General features: G+C 26.8%; 1 protein-coding gene across 2 annotated transcripts in view; it reads right to left on the bottom strand.

Annotated features, from left to right (window-relative positions):
• The window catches only part of LOC117174737 (neuronal acetylcholine receptor subunit alpha-5-like), a 22,587-nt gene extending 5,711 nt beyond the window's left edge, over window positions 1–16,876 (bottom strand). Inside the window, exons 1-5 of one of the 2 annotated variants that reach the window (XM_033364070.1) lie at window positions 16,851–16,876; window positions 16,584–16,738; window positions 11,539–11,583; window positions 9,797–9,906; window positions 5,379–5,580 (exon numbers count right to left, since the gene is read on the bottom strand). In XM_033364070.1, the coding sequence (XP_033219961.1) occupies window positions 5,379–5,580; window positions 9,797–9,906; window positions 11,539–11,583; window positions 16,584–16,670 (444 nt within the window). In that variant the 5' untranslated portion in view covers window positions 16,671–16,738; window positions 16,851–16,876. Of the gene's footprint in view, window positions 1–5,378; window positions 5,581–9,796; window positions 9,907–11,538; window positions 11,584–16,583 lie in introns of both variants that reach the window. The other variant, XM_033364069.1, reaches the window with a different exon arrangement.
• Between the last annotated feature and the right edge of the window lie 8,414 nt (window positions 16,877–25,290).

Here is a 25,290-nt window from a genome sequence, read left to right as displayed (position 1 = left end):
ATTTGCGCCAGACAAGCATACCTTTTTCCCTCACAGGACCAAACGCAAAACTGACCTTATTGACTTAGAAAATACGAAAAAATATTTCTACAACCAAAACACTCTTACAATTTATGAATTAGACTCAGATCATTGACCAGTTCTCCTGAGTCTCTACATTTATTGTAAAAAGGCCCCGGTCACACCTCGCTATAACTTCGCAAAAGCGAACTGGCAAATATTCAATTTTACTCTAGAAACTCAAGTTAATTTTAAAGCTACGCTAGCAAACTCTACTCACATCAATGATGCCGTAACTAATCTCACCTCTATTATAAAAACTGCCATTCACGCTGTGATTCCTTTGGCTGTTGTTAACAAATACGATCCACGTCTCAGCCCCGAGTTTGAAGACCTTATCGATAACCGTAATAAACTCTGCCAACTCCATCGAAAAACTAAAAGCTGCATTCCCAAAAACACAATCACCTACGTTAAACAATAGCCATTAAAGTTCAAGAGCAGCGATGTAAAAATTTGTATACCGACGTCAGTAAACTTCAACTAAAAGATTACTTTATATATCGCCTGACTAAAGCCCTAACGAAGCTGCGAACTAATATTCCCCCTCTCAAAAAATTAGATCGAACGTTTGGACTCTACCACCTGACAAAGAAAATATGTCAGCTTCAAATTATAAAAGTAAGTTCGCTCCACATTATGAGCCATCTGAACCGCAATACATTACTGAATGTGAAAAAATGGTTTTCGAATTCCTGAAAATGCCAAACACCGATAATTTCAAGAAAATAATCTATAATGAATTAACCTAACATATTATAAATACTAAAAATAAGAAAGCACCCGGCCCCGATTCATTTTCAAATTTAGTCTTTAAAAAGCTTCCTGTCTCGTGCCCAACTCTCCTCGCACATGTGTTTAATACCTGTATTCAACTAAGCTACTTTCCTGAATCTTGCAAAAGATCCCACATTCTAGGTTTTCAGAAAAAAGCAAGGATCCATACCATCCAACCAGCTACAAGCCAATTAGTCTTTTATATACTATGAGCAAAAACCCTTTGCGAGTGTATGTCATATAGGACAGGTCAAGAAACTAATAAATTATAATTTTCCGATAGTGCTTATCTATTTTATACCCTCTTATTTTTCCAACTGGAAATTTTCGGTCAAAAGAGGCCAGACCGTTCCAAAAGAGCAACCCATCCGAGCCGGTATGTCCCAAGGCAGCATTGTAGGTCCTGTATTCTTTATTATCAACGTGACACAATATTTCTGAGATCTCAAAAATTTCAATTGGATTGAAAATAAATGTTCCAAAAATTTTAAAAGTACTCAACAAAGCTCTCGAAGTTATTAAGGCTCTGGCTAAACTCTGTAGAGTAAAAATAAACGTAGAAAAGTAAGAATCAATTCTTTTCGCAGTCAGAAGACCAGCTAAAATCGATCCACCCAAAATCTTTAAGGAGCTAATAGAAGGGAAAAATTCCATCAAATACTTAAGAGGCAAACTTCAAAATCGTCTTAATTGGAAAAAATATATCCATAAAACGAAGGGAAGAGCCCTCGGTGTCACGTCACGCCTCAATCCTATTATCAATAGACACTCGAGTCTAAAACCTAAATATGGAATTCTAATCTAAAAAATGTTTACCTTCCAATCATAACTTATGCGTGTACAATATTGGTAGGTACGTCAACAAGCATTATTAATCACATTCAGATCATTAAAAATAAATTTCACAGACGTATCACAAAAGCCTCTAGATATACTAAGAACTTTGTTCTTCATGGAGAATTTCGACTGCTATACATTTCAGAATATATTAGAGAAATCGCTATTAAATTTTATGAATATGCATCATTTTCGCCTTTTGAACATATTCTCTCTTTCAGAAAATAAAATTTTGATCAACTTCGCAAACACGCGATGCCAAAAGACAATAGGGTGCGATGGTTGGGACACCCTCATCCCCAACCCTTTTTTCAATTATGTTTGGCTCGCTACCTCAAGTGTCTGTAACACCTAGACGGAGTGATTTTGTTGGAAATCATTAGGACAGGCAAGGGAGTTTATCGCACGCCTGTCTTTAACATTGTCATTAGCACTAAGGTAGAAGGTTTTTGGCTTGTTACCTTAAGGATGAACAATACGTACAATCGATCTCAAAAGTTTCCTATGTTTAAAACGATTTATAAGATCGACAAAAAAAATATCTATTAATAATTTCTGTAAATCTTGATGGAGGCTTCTAAGTATTTTTCATTAAAAAATAATTCAGGTTAAAATTATTTATTAAGCAGCGGTTATTTAAAGGTTTAGTTTGTTTTTCTCTTCAGAGAAAAGTCACCATTTTTATTTAATCCGAATGAACAAGGTACCATTTTATTATTCGAAGGATTATCTAAATTTCTATTTGTGTTGATTTTATTTTTTAAAATGTATTGAAAAATCATATAGTTATTATTGTTGTAAACAATTATGGTTTGAATTTTAATTAACAAACCTAAATAGAATAATAGAGAATCCTTCAAAGAATAAAATGAGGCCTTAGTCCTTAGGATTAAATAAAAATTGTAACTTTTCCCTGAAGAGAAAGGAAAAACTAAACCCTTAAATAACTACTGTTAAATAAAAGTTTTAACCTTGATTTAACTTTTGAGATTAATTGTATGTAGTGTGCAATGTACATCCTTAAGTGTATGTGTCACCCCTCATCATGGTACCTACAAGAAAGAAGACAATGACTTAATCCCTATATTTCCTCTCCAAAACTCGCTTTCAAGAACTCTCCGATTCGGATTTAAATGAAGAGGATTGTCAAACTGCGTCTGAAGCTACTAAATCCAACCTGAAACTTGCAAGCAGGAAAATCCACAAATAGTGATAACTAAAAATCAGTAACCCCTTGTTGGTCATGGAATAAACTTACGGGATATCAGCATCCAAGATGACTCGAGTCAGCTTCGCCAAGAAAGAAATCTTTATCCGAGCATTCGATCGGTTAATTCAAGGAGTACTTACTCCTTTAAGGTGTTCACACATTCAAAGTTATCTAAATTAAGCAAAGGAATTCTACGGAGCATCCAAACTACCTTATCACAATTCTATTAGATCAGGACTAAGGAGCAGTGAAAAAACTAAACACCTGTGCTACGTAAGGATCCACTGGGACAAGTTCAGAAATAGCAAACGTCTTACTTCAAAGGGCAACACGAGTCAAGGGATCTCAAATGCTCAACTGACATCCAACACCTTGAAAAAATAGACGCTAGGGTCACCAAACAATCCTCTAACTAATTCCCAGGAATACGGCAAATTCCACCAGCAAGGACGCAAAAAATGTACACAGAAATATATCAACCCAGGCCTAATGCGTAGAGAAATCAAGCGAAAACAGAATATCAAATAGAAACAAAATTACACGAGCAGCAATGCACAATTCCAGTCAAGGCTGAAGATTCCCTATAACTAGCATTCAAACTCAGAAAAATGAATGAGCTGTGAAAGATAGGTAAGATGTTGAGGCTAATCAAAATTCTGAATAGCAAATTGACTTTGTATAGTAATGATATTGACAGGTTAAAAGTCTTTTCTGATCTCTTACAGAATGATGGCAAACAGGCGGTAGGTTTTCTCATTAACAATAGGGCATTGGAATGCAAATAAAATAAGATTTCAATTGTAACGTAGCAGGCTATGATGTGATACATATGGATATAATCAATAATAATCCTCTGGGTGAGGTTCTTATTCCTATAAAAACCGCAATAAACTATACTGAAGTCAATTTAAATACGGCATCTCTTTAAAGTGTAGCTATTCGATCCTTTGATACTACTGTATTTGTTTCTGTACACAATCCACCTATAAATAAAATTTGTGTTAGAGAATTAGAAACCATTTTTGGTTTGGATAATAAGGTCTTGCTCTACGGCGATCTCAATGCCAAAAGTACTGTTAAACTTAGCACTGTGTTAAACTTAGCACCTGATAATACATTGATCAAATTGAGCTTGTACTCTTTACCCGGAAAAATGAAAAACACCACTTTCTCGAAGAAAAAAAAATTTGACTTTAAAATATATGGTAGGACTATTGAAGCGAAAATCTCAGCAATTTATCTAGGATACAACATCCATTTTAAACTGAATCACAACATCCATCTCAATGCAAGCATTTGAAAAGTTTAAAACATACTCGACAACCTCTACTGCCTTCTCTGCCGAAAAAGTAAACTTAGTGTTGAAAATACAATTATTTTGTACACAACAATCAGAAGACCTATCCTCCTCTATGCCGCATCAGTTTGGAGCAATTCGAACAATTCTAATGATTGCTTTACTGTAAATATTGGTTGTATATAGCCAACTTTTAGGAATGAAGGATTAAGGATACATTAAATTTATGGGATTTTCTGTCCTATTTTTTGAACCTAAATTATTAATAACCAAATAACGATCATATTATTAACATAACAGTATCTTGGATGAAGACTGTATAGGATCATATTTCTTATCAAGAAACAGGTACCTGATTATATGAATTCCAAATTTAAAAGTTTTTAGCACTAAGCCTAACATTTTAATTTGAAAATAACTTTGATTTTAGTTTTGTAAATAGTTAAATTCTCACATTTATTTGAATATTTTTGAGCCAGTCTTAACCCACAGACTGTCCTCAACTTGATAAGCTTTTTTTTCTATTTTTTCTGTCTTTCTCTTCTGTAGCAACTTTCTTCCATAAAGCTGTATATTACGCCATAAACGGAATATACTTTAATATATTTAAAATAATTAAAATAGTGCAATAAAAGCATAGTATATACCTTTATAGCAAAAAGTTAAACAGGAAGTAAAAAAGATAAAAAAGCTGTTATACTTTTTAAATAAATATGTGTAAATATTTTTGATCATTACAAAGTTTAAAAAAAGCTTTCTGAGTTTTGTAGTCTGATTTTAAAGTTTATAATCGCTTTGAAATTTTTTATTTTGTCGTATTTTTAATACTAGTTCCACGGATTTCATCGGTGTTTTGAACAAAGCAACTCAGTCAATTTTTAGTCGCTTATACTAAAATTATGTAGTACTTTTACTATTCTCTTTATTCATTCAGGATATTTTAGTTATAATATAGACAACAAATTCTAATCGGGAAGAATCATCAAACTTGAGAAATATTTCAAGTATAAAACTAATTTTTTGTTCTTAGTTCTTTAAAACTTCAATTTGCTTGCGATAGCTCGATAATTTTTGCATCCGACCTAAATTTAAAGAGTAAATTACATGTAGCGGAGATGAACTTTTAGGCCACGTATAATTTGGAAATTTAAAAATTTTCCTTTTTTAGATCGCTCTTTGAACAGTTCTTCAACTTACTCCGGAATCTATGAAATAAAAATCAACTTCATGGTTCTGGTAAGTACTGGATGCACTTATAAATTTACAGGTTTGCTTATCATATGGCCAATAAGTATAATCCGAAGCGCAAGAAACTGAGGTCTTAATTGCCCAAACACAAGTAATATTTCCAGTATTTTGCACTACACATGTTGTGGAGGGCAGCTTGAAATGATCCAATCTAAAAAATGAATAATATTGATTAAAGTAGTTTTGAAATTTAGCAGCAGTTATATTACTAAATTTTAAAAAATACAGTGAAACTCTTCTATAGCGCCGATTTTGTGGCTGGCGGTGGGTGGAAACGAACTCATTATAGCCCGCTCCGCCTTTGTTTCTTCACGCCTGAGTTCTCGCCTGAGTGACAATCCCAGACCTCGCTCACCACGCGCAGCTCCAGTTACACTTACCTGTGGCGTAGTGTATATTCTCGGAAGGGCTATATAAGGGAGGGCTATTGCAGGGTTTCTCTGGAAATGACCGTTGTTTTATTTTTCGGCAGGGAATTTTACCATATTTTAGAGAGAAAAAATCCTTCCAACTTGGATTTCAACCGTTTTTTAAATTTATAATTAGTTTATTTCTGATCTTTTTCAGTTGTGGTGTCCTTCAGTTTAGAATGCGTAATTCAACAATCTTTCTCTTTACAAATTTTTTAAATTCACATTTTAATTTTTAAGTGTAGATTCCAATTTAAAGACTTAAACAACAAAAATTAAAAGCATTTTACATTGAAGATTTGAAAAAAAACATTTTTAGTTAATCAACTGTGAATATAAATGAATCAATGATTTTTAAATTGAATTGTACTTCAAGATTTTAAAAATAAATGATAATTGATCATACAAGAAGATTCAGAATTAGTTCGAAATTTTTAAAAGGTCTAGATTTTAACGTAAAAAATTAAACTGTTTTAATCAGAAAGTCTTATTAGTCAAACAAATGTGAAGTCCATATTTAAACTTTATAAACTCGTTTAAATTTAAAAGAATCAAAATAATATATTTATAATTAAAGGCCTTCATTAAATTTCAAATATAATTTCAGTCTAAGATATTACATTTTTAAACCATTCAATTTGAAATGTTTTAATTATGAAAAAGAACAGTTACTTAATATTTAGAAATTTCTGATCATTAATTTTAAATCAGTAATTATAAATTACAAATTATTTGTTAAAACAAAGAATTTTCAAAAAATATTAAAATTCTGGATTTGAATTGGGGTTTTCCAGTTTTTGCCTAATTCTAAGCTAGAATTAGAATTTATCCAGGAGAATAACAATTCTCAATGGAATATTAAATTTTTTAAACAAAATTCTTATTCTGTGTTGAAACGAGGTATTTTATAACAAAATTTAAATTATGAATTTGAACAGGGAATTTTAAGGAAAATTCTAATTCCTAAAATTAGTTGAAATGTAGAGTTTTCGAGAAAAATTAAAATTCTTGATTTGAACAGGGAATTGTTCGAAAAGATTAAAAATTTCGGATTTATACTTTTGGAACTGAAACGAAATCTTTGAACTCTACAATTTTTGAAGTTTAAAATTTGTAATTTTGCAGTTAAACTGCATTTAATTTAAAATTGTTTAGTTCAAAAATTTTAGCAGCTTTTATTTTATACATATAAATCACTGAACATTTGAATACAAAATTGTTGAATAAAACAACTTTTAAGCGTCAATTTGCAATGTTAAAAATTTAAGAGTTTCACTTTGAGTACTTTCATTTGTATCTCAGCTTTATTGCTTCGAATGCAAATTTTTTTGGATTTAGTGTTTGTTTTTTAAATTTCATTGACCCTGAAAAATGTTTGCAAACCTGGAAATGACCAAAAACTTTTTTTTTTAATTGATTCAATTGGAATATTGGATACTAAACTAAAATATTAATGACTCTTTTAAATGTAAAGTATTTTAAATTAAAATTAAATAATTTCTAATTTTCGAATTAATTAAACAATTTAATCGCGGTTTTTCGAACTCATTATTCTTTTTATATGATGAAAAAAGATTGACGTTTTTTCTTTATGTATCTTCAGGTTTAAAAAAATGGAAATATTACTTTCAGGGATTTCATGGATTTCAACACCTCTCAAGTGTTTTGAAGAAATAAAAAGTTTCTTTTAATACCGATTTTATTATATTATTAATTTTTTATTTTCCATTGGATTTAAGATAGGTCAGCATACTTAAAAGGAGTTGAAGGAATTTAAAAGAGATTAATAATTTCAAATAATTTTCAAGAATTATAGCAATATAAGGATATTTTAAATAATTTTATGCAGCTTTAAATAATTTCCTAGAATTTTGAAAAATTGTTAAGGATTTTATGGGACTAATGGGCTATATTGTTCAAGAATGTTTTAAAAGATTCCGAGGGGTTACAGATGATTTACAAGATTTACAAATATTTCAAAGGATTTTAAAGAGATTTTACCATATTTTTGAGAATTTCAGCAATTTAAAGGCATTTCAAAGGCTATCACTAAGATATTTTAATAAATTTCGCAGGATCTCAATAGATTTCATAGGACTTCGGATCTGCAAAGTGATTTCGAACAGAATTAAAAATGTAATTTTTTAAATGTTTGAAAGGATTTTAAATAGTTTAGGATATTTTAAGGGAGTCTAAGGAATTTAAAAAAAATTTAAACAATTTCAAGGATTTTAAAAATTTTTTAATGATGTTAAAGGATATAATGGGACCTATGCGTTATGGGGCTTTAAGGATATTTAAGAGAATTCTAAGGGATTTCAGATGATTTCCAAGATTTACAAATATGTCAAAGAATTTTAAAGGGATTTTTCATATTTTTGAGAATTTCAGCAATTTTAAGGGATTATAAAGGCTATCGATAAGATATTTTAATAAATTATGCAGGATTTGAAAGGATTTCATAGGGCTTCAAATATGTAAAGGGATTTCAAACAGAATTTTGAATAAAATTGTTTAATTTTTTTAAGAATTTCAAATAGTTTTGGATATTTTAAAGAAATATAAGGAATTCTTAAGAGATTTAAACAATTTCAAGGATTTTTCAAAAATTTTAACGATGTTGAAGTATTTCATGGGACCTAATGGTTATGGGAGTTTTAGGATATTTATGAAAATTCCAAGGGATTTCAGAGGATTTCAAAATAATTCAAAGGATTTTAAAGGGATATTTCCATATTTATGAGGGTTTTAGCAATTTTAAGGGATTTTAAAGACTGTCTATTAGATATTTTTATCAATTTCGCAGGTTATCGAAGGATTTCTTAGGACTTTAAATATGTAAAGGGATTTCGAACAGAATTAAAAATATATTATTTTCATTTTTCAAAAGAATTTTTAATATTTTAGGATATTTAAAATAATTCTAAGAAATTTTCAAAAGATTTCAACAATTTCCTGGATTTTAAAAGAATTGCAAATGATTTTAATCATGTTAAAGAATTTTATGGGACCTATGTGTTATGGGGTTTTAAGGATATTTAGGAAGATTCTAAGGTATTTCAGATGATTTCTAAGATTTTCAAATATTGGAAAGGATTTTCAAGGGATTTGATATATTATAGGATATTTCCAAAAATTCTAACTAATTTTAAAGATTTTTTTTAACCCGTGTAATGATTAAGAACAAATTAAAAGCCTTCATATTTATTAAGGTATTTCAATCAATTTTCCAGGATTTAAGGAAATATCAGGTTTCATGAAATTCATTGGATTTTTTAGGTATTTTATTAAGTTTCAACAAATTATAAAGATTTGAAGATATTTTTATATTATGATTTTCAAAATTTATCAAATAGTAAAATTCCTGATTGATTACTTAAAAATCAAAAAACTTCAAAGTAAACGTTTGCGAATTAAAAATTTTGATGTTTAACAACTTTATTTTTAAGGCCTCAAAAATTAAACTAAACTATCGATGCGCATTTGAAACTCTAAATTTAAATTTAAATCACAAAAATGTTAAAAAGAAGAGAAAGATTATTAATAGGTTAGCATCAGATGATATTCAAAGTTCATGAATAGATTTTTAATTCAAAAATGATACTTCTTTACAAAAAAAAATTAAATAAATAATTTAAAATACAGTAAATTCTAAAAGTTTATATGTTCTGAAAGCGTTAAAAGTGATATGATTTATAATTATTTTATAATTAAATAATGGAATGCAAACTTGAACTGGTGGAAAAAGTGAATGAATGAATTTGAAGATTCTTATTAATTCAAAAACATCAAGATTTTTTTAAACCATCTGAAAGTATTTAAAATTTATAACAAGAGAGATAATTTTTGTAGAGTGTAGACTGAAAAAAAATTCGAAACTTGAATACCGAAAATTTGAAATAGGGACAGAACTTATAAAAAATTAAGAAGGGTCTAAACAATATTTGCGCAACTTACGTATTAATAATCATGAAATCCGGCATCCAAAGTTCATTACTTAGAACGTGAAGTCTTTTTACATCTTGAAATTCCCCAGGATTCCATTTCAAGTGATTATCAGTCCATTTCTATTGTCAATAATTCTTTTTTAATTAACATATTCAACAAATTAATTAATTAACAAATGCACACCAATATCTGTTTAAAAAAATAGGATACCTCAAATTTTCTACAGATTATCGTGAGAATCTCAGCAGCGAAAAAAGTTCTAAAAATATTGGACAAGATTAGTGATGCAGATAAGCGGCCATATTTAAATTAATTAATCACTTAAGGAGGGGGGGGGTGGTAAAAAAATTGGTTACTATTTTTTACGGAAGGGAGTCCTGCACTTATTTACGTAATGTTTGCAATTTGGCAAAAGCATTACAATGAAAATTATCTTTTTAGTTATACATTTTATTATTTGGCTAAAAATTTGATCATTTAAAAAAAACATCCTTTTTGGGTTGCGAATTCAATTATTTTCTTAGAAATTCGTCTTTTAGGTTGAAAATTCAGCTCTTTTAATAGAAAATTGACCTTTTTGTTTAAAATTCATATTTTGTTGCTGATAAGTTACCTGAAACTTTTTTTGTATGAAGAATATTTTTCCAGAAAATTTGCCTTTTTGAATTAAAAGTTTATCCTTTTTAGTATAAATTTTGCATTTTTCTGGGAAAAAATGAAACTGTTCTATCAAAAGTTCAACTAGGAGAAAATTGATGTTTTGTTTGTAATTCCCATTTTTTGTTAAAATTTCAATTGAAATCTTTTGGGTGAAATTTCAAATTTTTTTTTACAATTTTTTTTTGTTTGAAAATTTATCTGTTTTAATAGAACTTACATTTTTCTTGAACAAAAATGCAACTCTTCCGTTTGAAATTTAACGTTTGCCTTGAATTTAATATTTTGTTGTTTAACAGAGAACTGAAATATTTTCTGAAAAATAGTCGAACTTAAAAAAAAATTCGTCGTTTTTTATTAAAAATTTATCTGTTTTAGTACAAATTTCATCTTTATTGGATAAAAAATTAACTAATTGATTCAGATTTTTACCCTGAAAAGTCAACTGAAATTTTTTTTAACAGAAAATTTAACTATTATTTTTTAAATTTATATTTTTGGTTTATAAATTCATCTGATTTAGTGGAATTTTTTTTTTTTTTTTGAAAATGCAACTTTTTATTAAAAAATTGTTTGTCTTTGCTTAAGTATTCAAGCATTTCGTTTGAAAGATTTGGATGAATCAATTTGTTAAGAAACCTTTCTTTTTCTTGAATATTTATATTTTTAGTTAGAAATTTATCTCCCTAGTTGAAAGTGTAACTATTTTATTTTTGTTTGAAAACTTAATTTTTGTAGAGAAAATTCGTATTTCTGGTTTCAGAATTCTTGTTGCTTTCTATAAATTCCATCTTCTTTTATTCAAATACAAAATATGACAATTTTTGTTGGGAATTTATCTATTTAGGTTGGGAATTGATCTATTTAGGTTGAAAATTCAAATATTATTTTCCAAATTTAATTATCTATTTGAAGATGAGTATTCTAGAATTATCGTGAGATAATGGTGCTTTTTAACCTTCTGCTACGATTTTTACTATAATCTGTACAAAAAATGAGGTTCTAAATTTTTTGACAAATAGTACAGTTTTTAGAATTTCGACAGAAATATTTCTTTTTAATTTATAATTTTAAATAAGTGTCTTAAAAGTTACCATTTTTAACCAATAGTGAAGAGTGAAGGTACTTGAACGACTTCCCTGAAAAAAATCAATTATTAAAATTATTGAAAAATATTTAACTTAACCAACAAAATTTTTAAAATAAGTAAGGAATATCATAAATTTATCATTAATCATTAACCATTAATCAGTAATTAATAATACTAATAATAATATGCATTTGCGTTTTTTATTCCTTCTGACCAAATTAATTTCAAATTGGACAGGCTGTGCGTGTTGAAGTCACTAAATCGTTTCTGGAAAAAATTAATTGTTTTTTAAGGGATTTCGTACGACCAATAATTAACCCATTAGGCGAATTTTTTTGACTAAGTTTGTAAGTATTAAAATTTTTCAGATCAGTGACTCAGTTTATAAAAAATTTATCAAAAATGTATTTTAAAGAATTTCAAAAAATTCTCAAGAAATCAAAACCGACAAAATAGGATTTTTCTAAAAATCTTCGAGGAAAAATTAGATTCATTGGCATATACATTGAAAATTCGCTTTTTTGCAATAATAAGACAAGATGTGAAAAAAGTCAAAAAGTGAAAATTGTTGCACTTAAAAACTTTTAAAAAAATTCTCTTAAAACTTTTCTATATCTTGCGCTTTTTCTTAATGTTTGCTAAAATTTTAATAAAGTCGGCCATAATTTCTTTTTTAAGAATAAAACCTGTTAATATTTTGTAAAAAAATTTCATGCTCAAATCTGCAAGTTGGCAAAATTTTGTTAACAAAAGTTTATTGCTTTAATTTTAAATAAAATACTTATATTTAAAATTTCTATAATTTCAGTTTAAAATTTATATTTAAAATATATTTCACAATTGCAAAACTTTTACATTGCAGGTTTTGATAAACAATTTTAAATATAATAATTCTAGATTTAAATATTCCCAATTTTATGATTTTAAATTTAAACGGGCAAACTGTCTGGTTTTCCAAATTCTTCAAAATCGTAGAATATTAGATTGGAAGAATTTATGGTCGTACTACTTTCAATTTAGAGATATTGTAATTCAACAATTACCAATTAATTTCTTGCCAAATAAATAGAAAATCATCAAAAATTAACATAACAAACTTTTTAATTGAAGTCGTAGCAATGAGAAGATTTCCGAGTTAGGCATTGAAAATTAAATAATTTTTAATTTAAAAATGTTCCAATATATTGAACATGTCAAACTAACTTTAAAAAAACTTCTACTTGAAAGGTTTAAAAATGAGCACTTTCAAAGACTGGAATAAAATATTTTTGTATCCATTTTTTAATTTTCAATATTATATGAAAATCTTTTCGATTTTTAGTCGAAGGTTTAAAAAAAACAATAATTTGAAATTGAGAAACATTCAACTGGAAAATTTGAAGATTTAATAATTTAAATTAAGTTTTAAAAATGACATTTGCCGGATTTTCATAATTTTTTTCTTTCGAACTTTTTAATTGAAAAATGAAAATTGTTATTGTTAAATTTTGAAAAATAACTTACTATTTAAAAAGTATTACTAGTATAAAATTATTAATATTATAAAAATTTGTCCAATCAATTTGAATGTTAAATTATAATTTGTTTTATGTAGTAAAAACTGGAAATTATAGAATTCCAGAAGTTTTGACTTTAAAAATGTTAATTCAGCATTAACTTTCAAATTGTCAAATTTGAATGCTTTTTAATTTAAAACTATAAAAAATCAAAAGATTTAATTTTATAATTATTTAATTTGAGGCGCTTTTAATAAAAGAAAAGAAAAATTCAGATTATTTTAATTTTGAATGATGCATCTTGGAAAATTCTAATTTGAAAATATTTAAATTTTAAATTCGAAAATTGTTCTATTTTACACATTTTAATCTGAAATAATTTAACTTTGTGATTCTTCAAGGCAAAGTACAAAATTTTAATATTGAATGCTTTGAATTCGAAATAATACAATTTCCACTCGTTTCCAATCAAATTATCCAATTAAATTTTTTGTTATTTTTCTATTTAAATATTGTCATTTTTTAAATTTTACGAACCCTGAGACTATTTGATTTGGAACGGTTTCATTTCCAATTTTTTTAAATTCTACACGCTTCTTATTAGGTATTAAAAAAACTTTAAAAGAATTTTTTGTTTTTAATCAACAATATCTGATGAAAAATGTAAACGTAGCCTAAAATCGTTAAAATTTGTGAATCTTCTTCAAAATATAATGTGCTTTTATTAAAAAATACCAACTAAAAAAACACTAATATTATCGAAAATTGTTAAAGATTCAGAATCTTGTTCTAATTTTAACTTTTTATTTTTAAATAGCAATTTTGTTTAACGCTATCATAACCTGAAATGGTTAAAAACTTATGGAACTTTGAAGTCTAATGTTCAAGTTTAAGTTTAACGATTAAGCTTTAGAAAAACTTATTTTCTGTGAGAAACGTTAATAATATCTGAAACTGTTAAAAATTGTAAAATTTGTTCGATTTATACAGATTTTTGTGTTAAAATATCAGTCTTTATTCGCTAGCTTAACCTGAAATTGTTAAAAATTTGTAAATCTACTTCAATTTTTTTCAGTTAGAAGTACTAATTTTCGGCAGAAAACACTGATAGAATCAAGAATTTTGCAAACAATCTAAATATGATTCAAATTACAATGATTTATGAAGTTAAATAAAAAAATTTGGTGTAGAACGCTAGCATAACCTAAGATGGTAGAAAGTTACGCATGATTTATGTTCGAAAACACCAGTTTTTGGTGCAAAATTCTTATGAAACCCAAAATTGTTAAAAAATTATAAACTTTTAAAATCTAATTATTTTAATAAAAAAACGGGTTTCCTATGAGCAGCATTAATATAACTTTAGGTAGTTAAAAATTTCAAATATTGTTCCAACTATATAATGATCTTTTTAAACACCTTTTTGTGATGTAAAATGTTTACATAAAATGCAATTGTGAAAATTTGTTAATGTTCTTTCAAATATATATGTTTTTAATTATACAAAAACACTAACATAATGTAAAATTTATAAAATATTCCAAACATTACAAATCTTTCATGATGTTTCATGATTTGCATTTCAAACTACTAAATTGTGAGTAAAACGCTAGCATAACCTAAAATTGTTAAAGCTTGTGAATCTTCTTTGAAGTTTAAAAAAAAATTTAACATATCAATTTCCAAAGAAAAAAATAACATAATCCAAAATTGTCAAAAATTCTTAATCTCGTTCAAATTATAATGAATACTATATTAAAAAGAACATTTTTCAGCATAAAATGCTAATTTTTTTTATCTCTAATTTTTTGAATAAAAAACACCTATTTCCTATGAAATATTGTTATTATAAATTATTATTATAAATATTAAATATTGTTTATGCAAATATTATTTAAACTATAATTATATTAAATTTTTAAATAACCAATTTTTTTAGAATAACTCTTACGAAACCTAAATTTGCTAAAAAATTATTAAGCTTTAAAATCTAATTCTTTTTGTTTAGAATATCGAATAGTTGTGTATATCTAATATAATAAGTAATTGTTAAATGATTCCAATTCTTCTTCAAATTATGATTTATGTTTTAAAACAGAAATTTGTTGTGTCTGCTAACCTAAACTAAGCTTATTAAAAAGTTATCAAACTTTAAAGAATATGGAATTTTGTTGCAAAAAAAAATATTTTCTGTGAAAAACCTCGATAGGACCTAAAACTTCTCAATGATTTCCAATATTGTCACAATCATAATGCTTTTTATTGTGAAATGATAATTTTTTTAGTATGTTTTTTTTTTACTAAAAATACGAAATGCCGACAAAAAAGACATGTAATACAAAATGGTTAAAAAATTCTGACCCCACTTAAATTATCATGATTTTTCTTTTACAATACGAATGTTTGATTTGAAATAGCAACATGACCTGAAATGGATAAAATTGGTGAATCTTCTTTGGAATATAATTTTTCTATATATAAAATTCCATTTTCTTATGAAAAATACTTACATAATCTTAAATTTTCAAGGAATCTTAATCCTTTTTAAAATATAATTATTTGTGTTTTAAAATACCAATTTTTTGTGTAAACCGCTATTGTTAAAAAACTATATACCTTAATCACATAATGATTTTTGTTCAAACAAAAGTGCTGGTGAAAAAGTTTAATATGGCCTAAAAAGGTTAAGAAATTGAAAATCTGGTTTATAGTAAACCGATATTTCGTATTAAATACAGATTTTTGACGCCAGGCGCTAAGATAACCTAAAATTGTTAAAATCTTCAAATTATCCTCGAAATCTGATTTGTTTGCAAATGCTAGCTTTCACAGAAAAACTTGATTCAACTTTACGAACAAAATAAAAATAAATGATTTTTTACCAAAATTATTATAATTTTTTTAAATACCATTTTGCCAGCGAAAAGCAATAATATAAAACATGTATATTGACAATAATTTATCAGATAAATTACATTTTTACGTTAAAGGCACAAGAGTATTAAAAACCACAAATGGTTATAAATTTGTATTCATTTTCTTATAGTTTTTCTTAATTAAAGAGTTTATTGGTAGATTTAAATGTTTGAATTTTAAATTTAAATATGAAACAGATGCAAGTAATGAAAAGCCAATCAGGTTTTCAACAAAAATGATTCCGAGACTTTCGAGACATACATTCTAACGACTTTTTCAATAGGCTGAAATCTAGATATTTGTAGATAAGTAAAAATATATGACTCTTAAACTGCACACTTCGAAATATACTTTAAGATATTATTGGTTGGAAAAAAATAGTGAATGTTGTTAAAGCAATACATAATAGGAAAAAAGTATCTATTCCAAAAAGAAATGATTGAAAAAAACGTCGACGATCGAAAAAATAAAAAAAAACCCGTTGGGTGTAACACACCCAGTGTGCAGTTCAAAGGTTAATCAATTACAAAACACACTGTCATGACACTCTCTTTAATTTTATTTAATTTACTAAAAAAAATACACCTTCATTACTAAAAATATTTTAAACACAAATTTTTTTGTCCTTTATACTCACAAATTCCATAAATTTTGGAATTAACTGTAAAAACACATTGACAATTTGATCCTTGTTCTCAACTGGGCGTACATCTTCTTCATACATACAGAAGAGATGATTTTTTAATATTAAACTTGGAGGTGATTCTTTTGACCCAGGTGTACAGTGGTAATCTGCAGCAAATACTTTTTTAATTGAATATTTTAATACAAATACTATAAGCACAATTAATATTAAATTCCTCATTATGACTGAAAATGATGGGAGAAATTGAAATAGACTAACAGAGTTTCGGCTACTCGACAGAACATTATCGACGGTTATCAATTTCTGATATATATGACGCCCCTCAGTGGCGTATTTAATCGGCGCGGGGAACCACTTCTAAAAATGCGGTCCAGCGGAAGTGGATTACTCCGCTTTATATCGGATGACCTTAGACACAAATTTAAATTAAATTTCATTTATTTACGTTAATCAGAAATTTAATAAACTAATTATTTTACATTTAATTTTAATCAAATTGCATTACAAATTTAAATTAATTTAAATTAAATTAATATTGAATATTCATTCTAAATTAAATTATTAAATTAAATTTAAATTATAAATTATTAAATTAATTGCCATTAATTGCAAAAAGTTAAATTGAAAAAGGTCTAAATTTTCAGGAACTTATGGAAATTTTCGCTTGTTTATAGTAATTTTATAGATGAATATAACATTTTACCATAAATTACCCAAAATTTAATTTTAACCATGGTTATACAATTTCAGACATTCATGCAATTTTTTAATAACTTACGGTAATATTACAGGTAGTTTGTGGAGAATAACTATAAATTGTCCAAAATTCAATTTAAGAATGTCTAAATTTCCAGAAATTTATGGAAATTTTCGCTTATTTATGGTTATTTTAGAGTCAAATATGTTAACTTGCCATAAATTACCAAACATTCATTTTTACACTTTTTTAATGATTTCACGAAATTTATGAAATTTATCGGTAATTTATCGTAATATGATAGGAAATTACGGAAACTTACTATAAATTGCCCATAACTGAATTAAAATGTCTTAAAATGACATTTTCCCAAAATTTATAATAATGTTTAAATTTGAATTTTGGATAATTGATGGTAATTAATCTTATTTACATAGAAAATTACCAAAAATTTTCATAAACTTCCGGCAATTTATAGACATTTTTAAATTCAATTTTGGGCAATTTTTGGTAAGTTTTCAGTATTACCGTCCATTACCAACAAATTTGCTAAATTTCCGGAAGTTCATGAAAATTTTTTTAATTGAGTTTTGGGTAATTTGTGGTAAGTTACCATAAATTACCAAAAAAATTGATAAACTCCCGGAAATTTATAAAAATGTTAAGAATGGACTTTTGCGTCATTTATGGTAAGTTACCATATTCACCTGTACATTTTTTATAAAGGTGCGTTAATGGTCGTAAATTGCCGGAAATTTAGACATTTTTAAATTAAAATTTTATAAATTTCCAAAATTTAATGAAATTTTTAAACTTTAATTTTGGGTAATCTATGGTAGCGTACCATAAATTATCAAAAATTCAATTTAAAAATGTCTGAATTCGCGACTATGTATGGACATATTCGCTCTTTTATGAAAATTTTGCAGGTAAATATGGTATCTTACCATAAATTACCCAAAAATGAATTTCAAACATTTTTATAAAATTCCGGCAATTTAGTAAATTCGTTTGTAATTGATGGTAATATTACAGGAAAACTTATTATTATTAATTTTCCAAAATTCAATTACAAATATTCCAGAAATTTCCGGAAATTTGTGGAAATTTTTGGTCATTTATGGTAAGTGTAAATGTAAATACGAAAACTTACCATAAATTACCCAAAATTAAATTTCAAACATTTTTATAAATTTCCGGAAATTTACGAAATGTTAAAATTTGAATTCCGTGTAGTTTATGGTAACGTAACATAAATAGCAAAAAATTATTTTAAAATGTCCAAATTTACGGAAATATTCGCTCGTTTGTGATAATTTTAAAGAAAAATGTGGTAACTTGTCATAAATTACCCAACATTTAATGAAAAAATGTCTACAAATTTCCGGAAATATTTGGTCATTTATGGTAATTTTACAAGTAAATATGGTGACTTTACAAAATATAACCAAAATTTAATTTTCAACATTTTGAAACATTTCTGGATTTGGACAACCAAATCGACGAATTTTTAACAAAATACATGAATTTTCAAGCCAGGACATGAATGTTTACCTAAAAAAGTTTAATTTTCGAAAGAAATTACATATAGATTAAAACGAATTTTCAATAAAAAAAAATATAAAAATTCTGTACAGGAAAGAAAAACTAATTTTGAATGAAAGATGAATTTTTAACTTCATGTGGGATTCAATTTAATTTAATGGGTTTCAAGTCGGAATGATTGGATGATGATTGGAATAATAAAAAATTGAATAGGACAATCTTTAGTTGAAAAAATGAATATCCAACAAAACAAAATATTAAAAAAAGAAATGATATTCATCAACAATTGTTCAATTTACAATATAAATCAATTTTTAAACTCATAATTAAATTTTCAACCTTACAAAAATAAATATTCAATCAGGAAAAGTTTAATTTCAAGCAAATAGTTGTATTTTCTATCAAAGCAGGTTAATTTTTTACCCACAAAATTATGCTTTCGTAAAAGGGTTGTATTTTTACAATATTTACTAGCTTTTTACCAGATAATTGACATTTTTATCGTAAAAGATAATTTATCAACAAAACACATGAATTTTCAACCCAGCAGATAAATTTTTCAATATAAGTTAAATTTGATAATAAAACTGACCTATAAATTACAATATATTTCTAATTTGAAAAACGAGTTCTGCACAGAAAATAAAAAATACATTAGTTTTCAACAAATTAGTTCTGATTCAACAAAAAAAATGAATTTTCAAGAAATAATCTCAATTTTCTACAAAAAAATTTCATTTGAGAACAAAAATTTTTTACCAAAAAAAGGATTTAATTTATTCTTAAGAAATTGGTTAAATTTTCAAACAAACCATTCACAACTAAAGTCAAGAATCTTGAAACAGTGAAATGCATTTTGAACAAAGCAGTTTCATTTTCAGCCCTTGTACCAAATTATCCACTAAAATGGTACATTTTTGACTGAAAAATGAATATATTTAAATTTTGAGTAAAAAAGCGATTAATTGATAGCCAAACATAAAATCGAATTCTAGACAAAACGGGTGAATTTTTAACTAATGAAATGATCTTTTCACCAAAATGTTAAATTTATTACAAACAAAAAAATTATATTTTTACGTCATTCTTAAATTTACAATATAAATTGATATTTAAACACATGATTACATTTTTAGCTAAGAGGATTAATTTTTCTATATTATGCTTAATATTTTGTCTAAACAGTGATTACAAATTTTAATAGAAAACTTTTCATGTTTAACCAAAATATATTAAACGATTTGGAATTTAAAATCTTTGAAACGAAACAATTTCGGATTTGGTAAAGTTTTAAAAAAAGTACAATATTTCGAAACGGAATGAAAAGGAATGGAACTTGTATAATTTGAACATTTTAAATTTAAAATCAGGAGTTTTATGAATTAAACAAATTCAGGATAAAATTTTGTGAATTGAAAAAATAATTTGAAAGCAGGAAAATTTATAAACATTAATAATCAAAGGAACTATCAGGAATTTTAATTAGAAGTGATTATACAGATTTTTTTAATATTAAAAAATAAATTCAACGCCATTTGCATAGTTAAATTTGGAAACCGTGAAACCATAAGTCTTTAAAGTCGAATTATTATACAAAGTTTAAAACAATTAATAATTTAAAACGGGAAAGATAAAAAATAAAATGAAAATTATACTTAGGAATAACGGAAGGTTAACTATCAAACGAATCTGAACTTTATTTTTAAAAAAGTTGTACTAGCAAAGAAATGAAATACTTAAATCTAGCTCTTCACAAATAGTTATAACCCGTGCAGAAATCTCGGTCTGGCCCCGATCGGTGTCAGACCAGTCCAGGTCGGGTCCCGATCGGAAATCCTGGTCGGGGCCAGGCCGCGAATGAAACACACGCCCAGATCGGGGTCAGGTCGGGACACCCGATTGGGAAACCCGATCGGTGCCCGATCGGTACACGATGAGTCTCATTATAATCCATTCATGAATTTCACAAATGGAGTTTTAATGTAAGTAAACACGAAACTATCGAATAGTCCTTTCCTTTCGAAGGCCACCTTAATATTTTGAATTTCCAATTAAGTTATTTTAAGTTAAAATTAACGTACTACAGGCACGAAAAGAAAAGGTTTCAGAATAAAAAATTTAATTATGCTTTTGCAAATCTTAAAATTATTGTGGATGGTATCAGTTTCGAGGAAAGGGTTTGTTTTGTATGAAAAAAATGGTTGATAACCAGAAATATTTTAATCAACAATTTTAAGTTCTTGAAAAAATGTTGCCTATAAAACTTTTTAACAAATTAGAAAGTTTCTTCGCAAAAAGATTCCCTACAACTTGACATTTTCGAATGCTTTCAAAGAAAATCATCGGGAAATAAGCTATGATTTACGATCTATTAACATTTTACTGCAAATAAATCCAATTTTCTGTCAATCGCATTACTTCTTGAAAAATTCAAGAAGGTGGTTGTAGATAATTTTTTTGTCAAAAAATTGCGCCATCACTTATTAGATCGTTTTATTTTTTTAAATCGGTTAAGAAAAAATATAGACCAAACAACTTTTAAACAAAAACGAAAATTTTTGAATTAAATATTTCTTGTGGGTTTAAATATTATTTACAGAATATGCATTTAATTAATTTTTATTATTGATAATTCATTTCGACCTAATGGACATTTTTATAATTTGAAATTGTATTGTTTATAACAAAAAAAGAAAAAAAACTTCGTTTATCATTTTAAACTTAGCGCGATAGCATTTAGATGCCGAATTCGACGCATGCGCAGTTGAGTGACTAATTCTTGCTGGAATGTTATGAAAATTTGTCCTTAATGTATTTCTGTATAAAATTTATTATTTTACACTTATACATATTTTACTCTTATAATTTAAAAACATTACAATTTTGTGCATACTGCAATTCATTTCTTGTCAATAGATTTGAAGATTCTAACTCTATATTAAATTGAAAAAGCTTGAGTTCTTTAATAATAATTGAAAACAAAAGAACTTAATCAATTTCATCATATAATAATATTTGACACATTTGATGGTAAATATACTTATTTTACGTCAAACAATTTAATTAATTATTAATTTATTTGAGGTTAGGTTTCAATGAGCCCGCAGAGTGTAATTACTTACTCTCATCTTCCTCGCACAGGTTTCGAGGTCTACTGACTGGTGTTTGGTGCCTCTGAACACGTGGCTTACTCGCCTAATGTGTTTATAAACATTGCTAGAATATTTTAAACGAGTATTATGTATACAAATTTCACTGCACTATCAGAAAAAAACAAGCAGCACTAGTTCTTCGAGCGCATGGAGATGGCGTTTCAGTAGGAAATCGGTCTAGTCCGGCCGGGCCCAGGTATGGGCCACACGGTTCTACTAATTAGGGCCAGATCGGTAATACGCGTCAAATCGGGCGATTTCTGCACGGGAAATATCAATTATTTGAAGTTAATTTAAAACTGAAAAAAGTAAAATATCTCACATTTTTAATCATTAAGCTTTGCAAAATTAAACAGTTCCAATTTTAATTGTAAAAATAAAACTTATCAATGGCAAAAATTTAACAGTTTAATTTTGATATAGTTTGACTTTAAATAACGCCCTTATACATTTTTAAATTTTAAAATAATTTAATTTGGACTCTTTTATTAGAAGTATTATCCAGTCCTGATACTTTGCAGCGAAATTTGTTATTTTTATTGTTACTTATTGTTCACTTTTAAATTAATTATTTTTTAAATCTTTAACTAAACATCGGACAATTTTGAGATATTTAATTGAAAATTAAGAACAAAGAACAATTAAAAATAAGTTTGCTATGTATGATTCCAGTTTTTTTTTTATTTTAGTTGAAAACTTTCAATTTTTTTGACTACTTTCAAATTAAAAAGAAGTATTTGTAACAGTGGGGCTACACGTCAGAAGTGAAACTTTACTGGCGCTTGAGAGGAAATGAGATTTCTTAGTGGTATAGTAGTGGGGATGTCTAATATTAAGAGACTGCAGAAACAGAGAGAGGGAGAGAGGAAGCATATTCCGACTTTGGGTAGCGTGGAAGTAGTGGGGATATCCCAATATGATACTTTGAATGCGATAAATTGTCCTAAAATTTTTAATATTTGAATCTCAAACTACAAAATTGTAAAATTTGAAATTTAATGTGATTCAAATTTTCTTTTATTGAACCTTCAAAGTTTAATGATACAAAAAACTTTAAAATTTATATGCTCTGATATTAGGAACTTTAAAAATTAATAAATACAGGCTTGATGCGTTAAACAGTAATCAATTTCAAATTCGTTTAGGCACTAAAGCATTCTTAAATCCTAAAGTGTTTGCCGTGCAAAAATAAAATCTATGAGAAAAAGAGTTTTCCATGATTTAAATAATTGAAATATCAGGTCATATTTTATGAAAAAAGTTATTTGTTGTAAGAAAAGTTTAAAGTTAATGAAAAATAAATAATTTGAGAATATTTTTTGTAATACAATTTTTTTATTTACCAATTTGTAAAAAATGTTTGTATTTTATTCAATCGTGGCTTACTCAATTGTTCACAAAATTAATATTAAAATGTATTTAAAACTATTTGAAAATTGAATTAAAAGAACTGTAAAATGTAATTAACAACAATAAATTATAATAAGTATTAAAATAGCTACATCGGCTTTATCACAAGCCTTATTTTATTTTTAATTAAAATTTTTTCTTTAAGTTTTATCGGCCTTCAGTAATCTTGAACTTTTATTTAAAAATGATATTGGATCCCACCGGATGTTGGAAGCAAAGAAAGAAATAATTAAGTTAACTTTAGATTTTATATCGTCATAAATTTTAATGTATAACAATCTAAAATGATTTTATTTGGAACATTTCATAGTAGATCAATTTTAAAATTTACAATTGCAACCTCTTTAATTTTGAAGATGTAAAAATAACAATTTCAAAAAATTCATAAATGCAAACTCATTAATTTGAATGATAATTCAAATGAACACGATTTAAAAAATTGAGACCGCTTTAATTTCAAAGATTTACAATTCAAAATTGAAGAAATTTACATTAGATTGAAATCAAATTTAAAATCGTTTTTAACGTCCAAGAATTAAGTTAATGTAACTGTGTTATATCGAATTTCTAGAATCTTGATACAAATGAGTTCTTGAATAAATTAGGAACAAAAATTGAGATCTGTAACTGAACAGTTCCAGAACTAACGTTCTAGAGTTCATGTTCTAGCACTAATAACGCTTCACAGATGATATTTATTATTGTCTATATACTAATAATTATTATTAATAACTTTATCATCTGTATTGTGTCGTCCGAATGTTACTTCGATATTCTGTGGATAATAGTACATGAATTCCTTATATGAAATAATAAAATAACTATTTTCATAACTAATAACAGCGGCAAATAATTGTACGACGGTAATGCCTTTTCTGAATAAAATTTATTCAAAAAGAAGCAACAAAGTTTTCTAATTATAATTAAAGAATATAAATATTCTTTATCAGAACACAGATAAAGATTTATAAAAAAATTAATACGTTTTTTAGTAATGAAATTGTGTTAATAAGAACAAAAATATACTTTTTTTTTATCGAAGATCATAGAATAACATATTGAAACACATTAAGAGCACGTGCACTGATTTCTAAGTAACTAAGCATGAAAAAAAGTAATAAAGAAAAATTAATATTAAAAAAGAAATTACCGAGAAATAATGGAGTTTTGATGAAACAATTCTGACATTTTGCCTCCAATATTTTTCTATAATTCTCTATCTATTTTATCAATTAACATAAGTTATAACTTATGGTAACATAACCTTACAATTTTCTAAAAATTTTAATCTTATTTGAAATATTTATCAACATGGAAACTTCATCAAATTCTGATATCCTATATTTTCTACTATTATTTATTATATTAAGCAAATAATTATGTTATCCTTGCTTTAATAAATAAGTTCGTATATTCATGCGTCTAACACTCATGATAGTATAAAGGATAAATCATGATTCATGCAAAAGAGATTTCACACAAAAAGATTTTATTTATTATTTGAAGATTTGAATCTTACCGCCTTAGGCCGTGGTTCGGCCGTAGTGCGCCAGGGAGCGCAGCGATGTGCCTTTCTCGCAATTGAAATAAAGGATCGAGTGTTTAAGAGGGGAGCTGAGGCGGCGAAAAGCAGGTGTACCCAGTGATCCCAGATCTGAAACGAGATGCGGTTCAATGCCATGACAGCGCTATGTCCGTGCGAATATAGTAGGAGACGCTGTAAATGACTGAGTTGCGCGCACAACCCATTTCTCCTCTTCTGAATTTGAAAACTCGAAGGTGCACGAATGCAGGTCGGAGCACTTCGTCGATTCTATTTATATATCTATCTGCTAACAGCTAACTGCTTTGAAATAAATTCAGGATATTGGGATTTTAATATTTCCAGATTTCG

Source organism: Belonocnema kinseyi, chromosome 6 (genome assembly GCF_010883055.1).
Source record: "Belonocnema kinseyi isolate 2016_QV_RU_SX_M_011 chromosome 6, B_treatae_v1, whole genome shotgun sequence".
Taxonomy (NCBI): domain Eukaryota; kingdom Metazoa; phylum Arthropoda; class Insecta; order Hymenoptera; family Cynipidae; genus Belonocnema; species Belonocnema kinseyi.
Note: the sequence above shows the minus strand (reverse complement) of the source record. Positions and strands in the feature narration are given on the sequence as shown.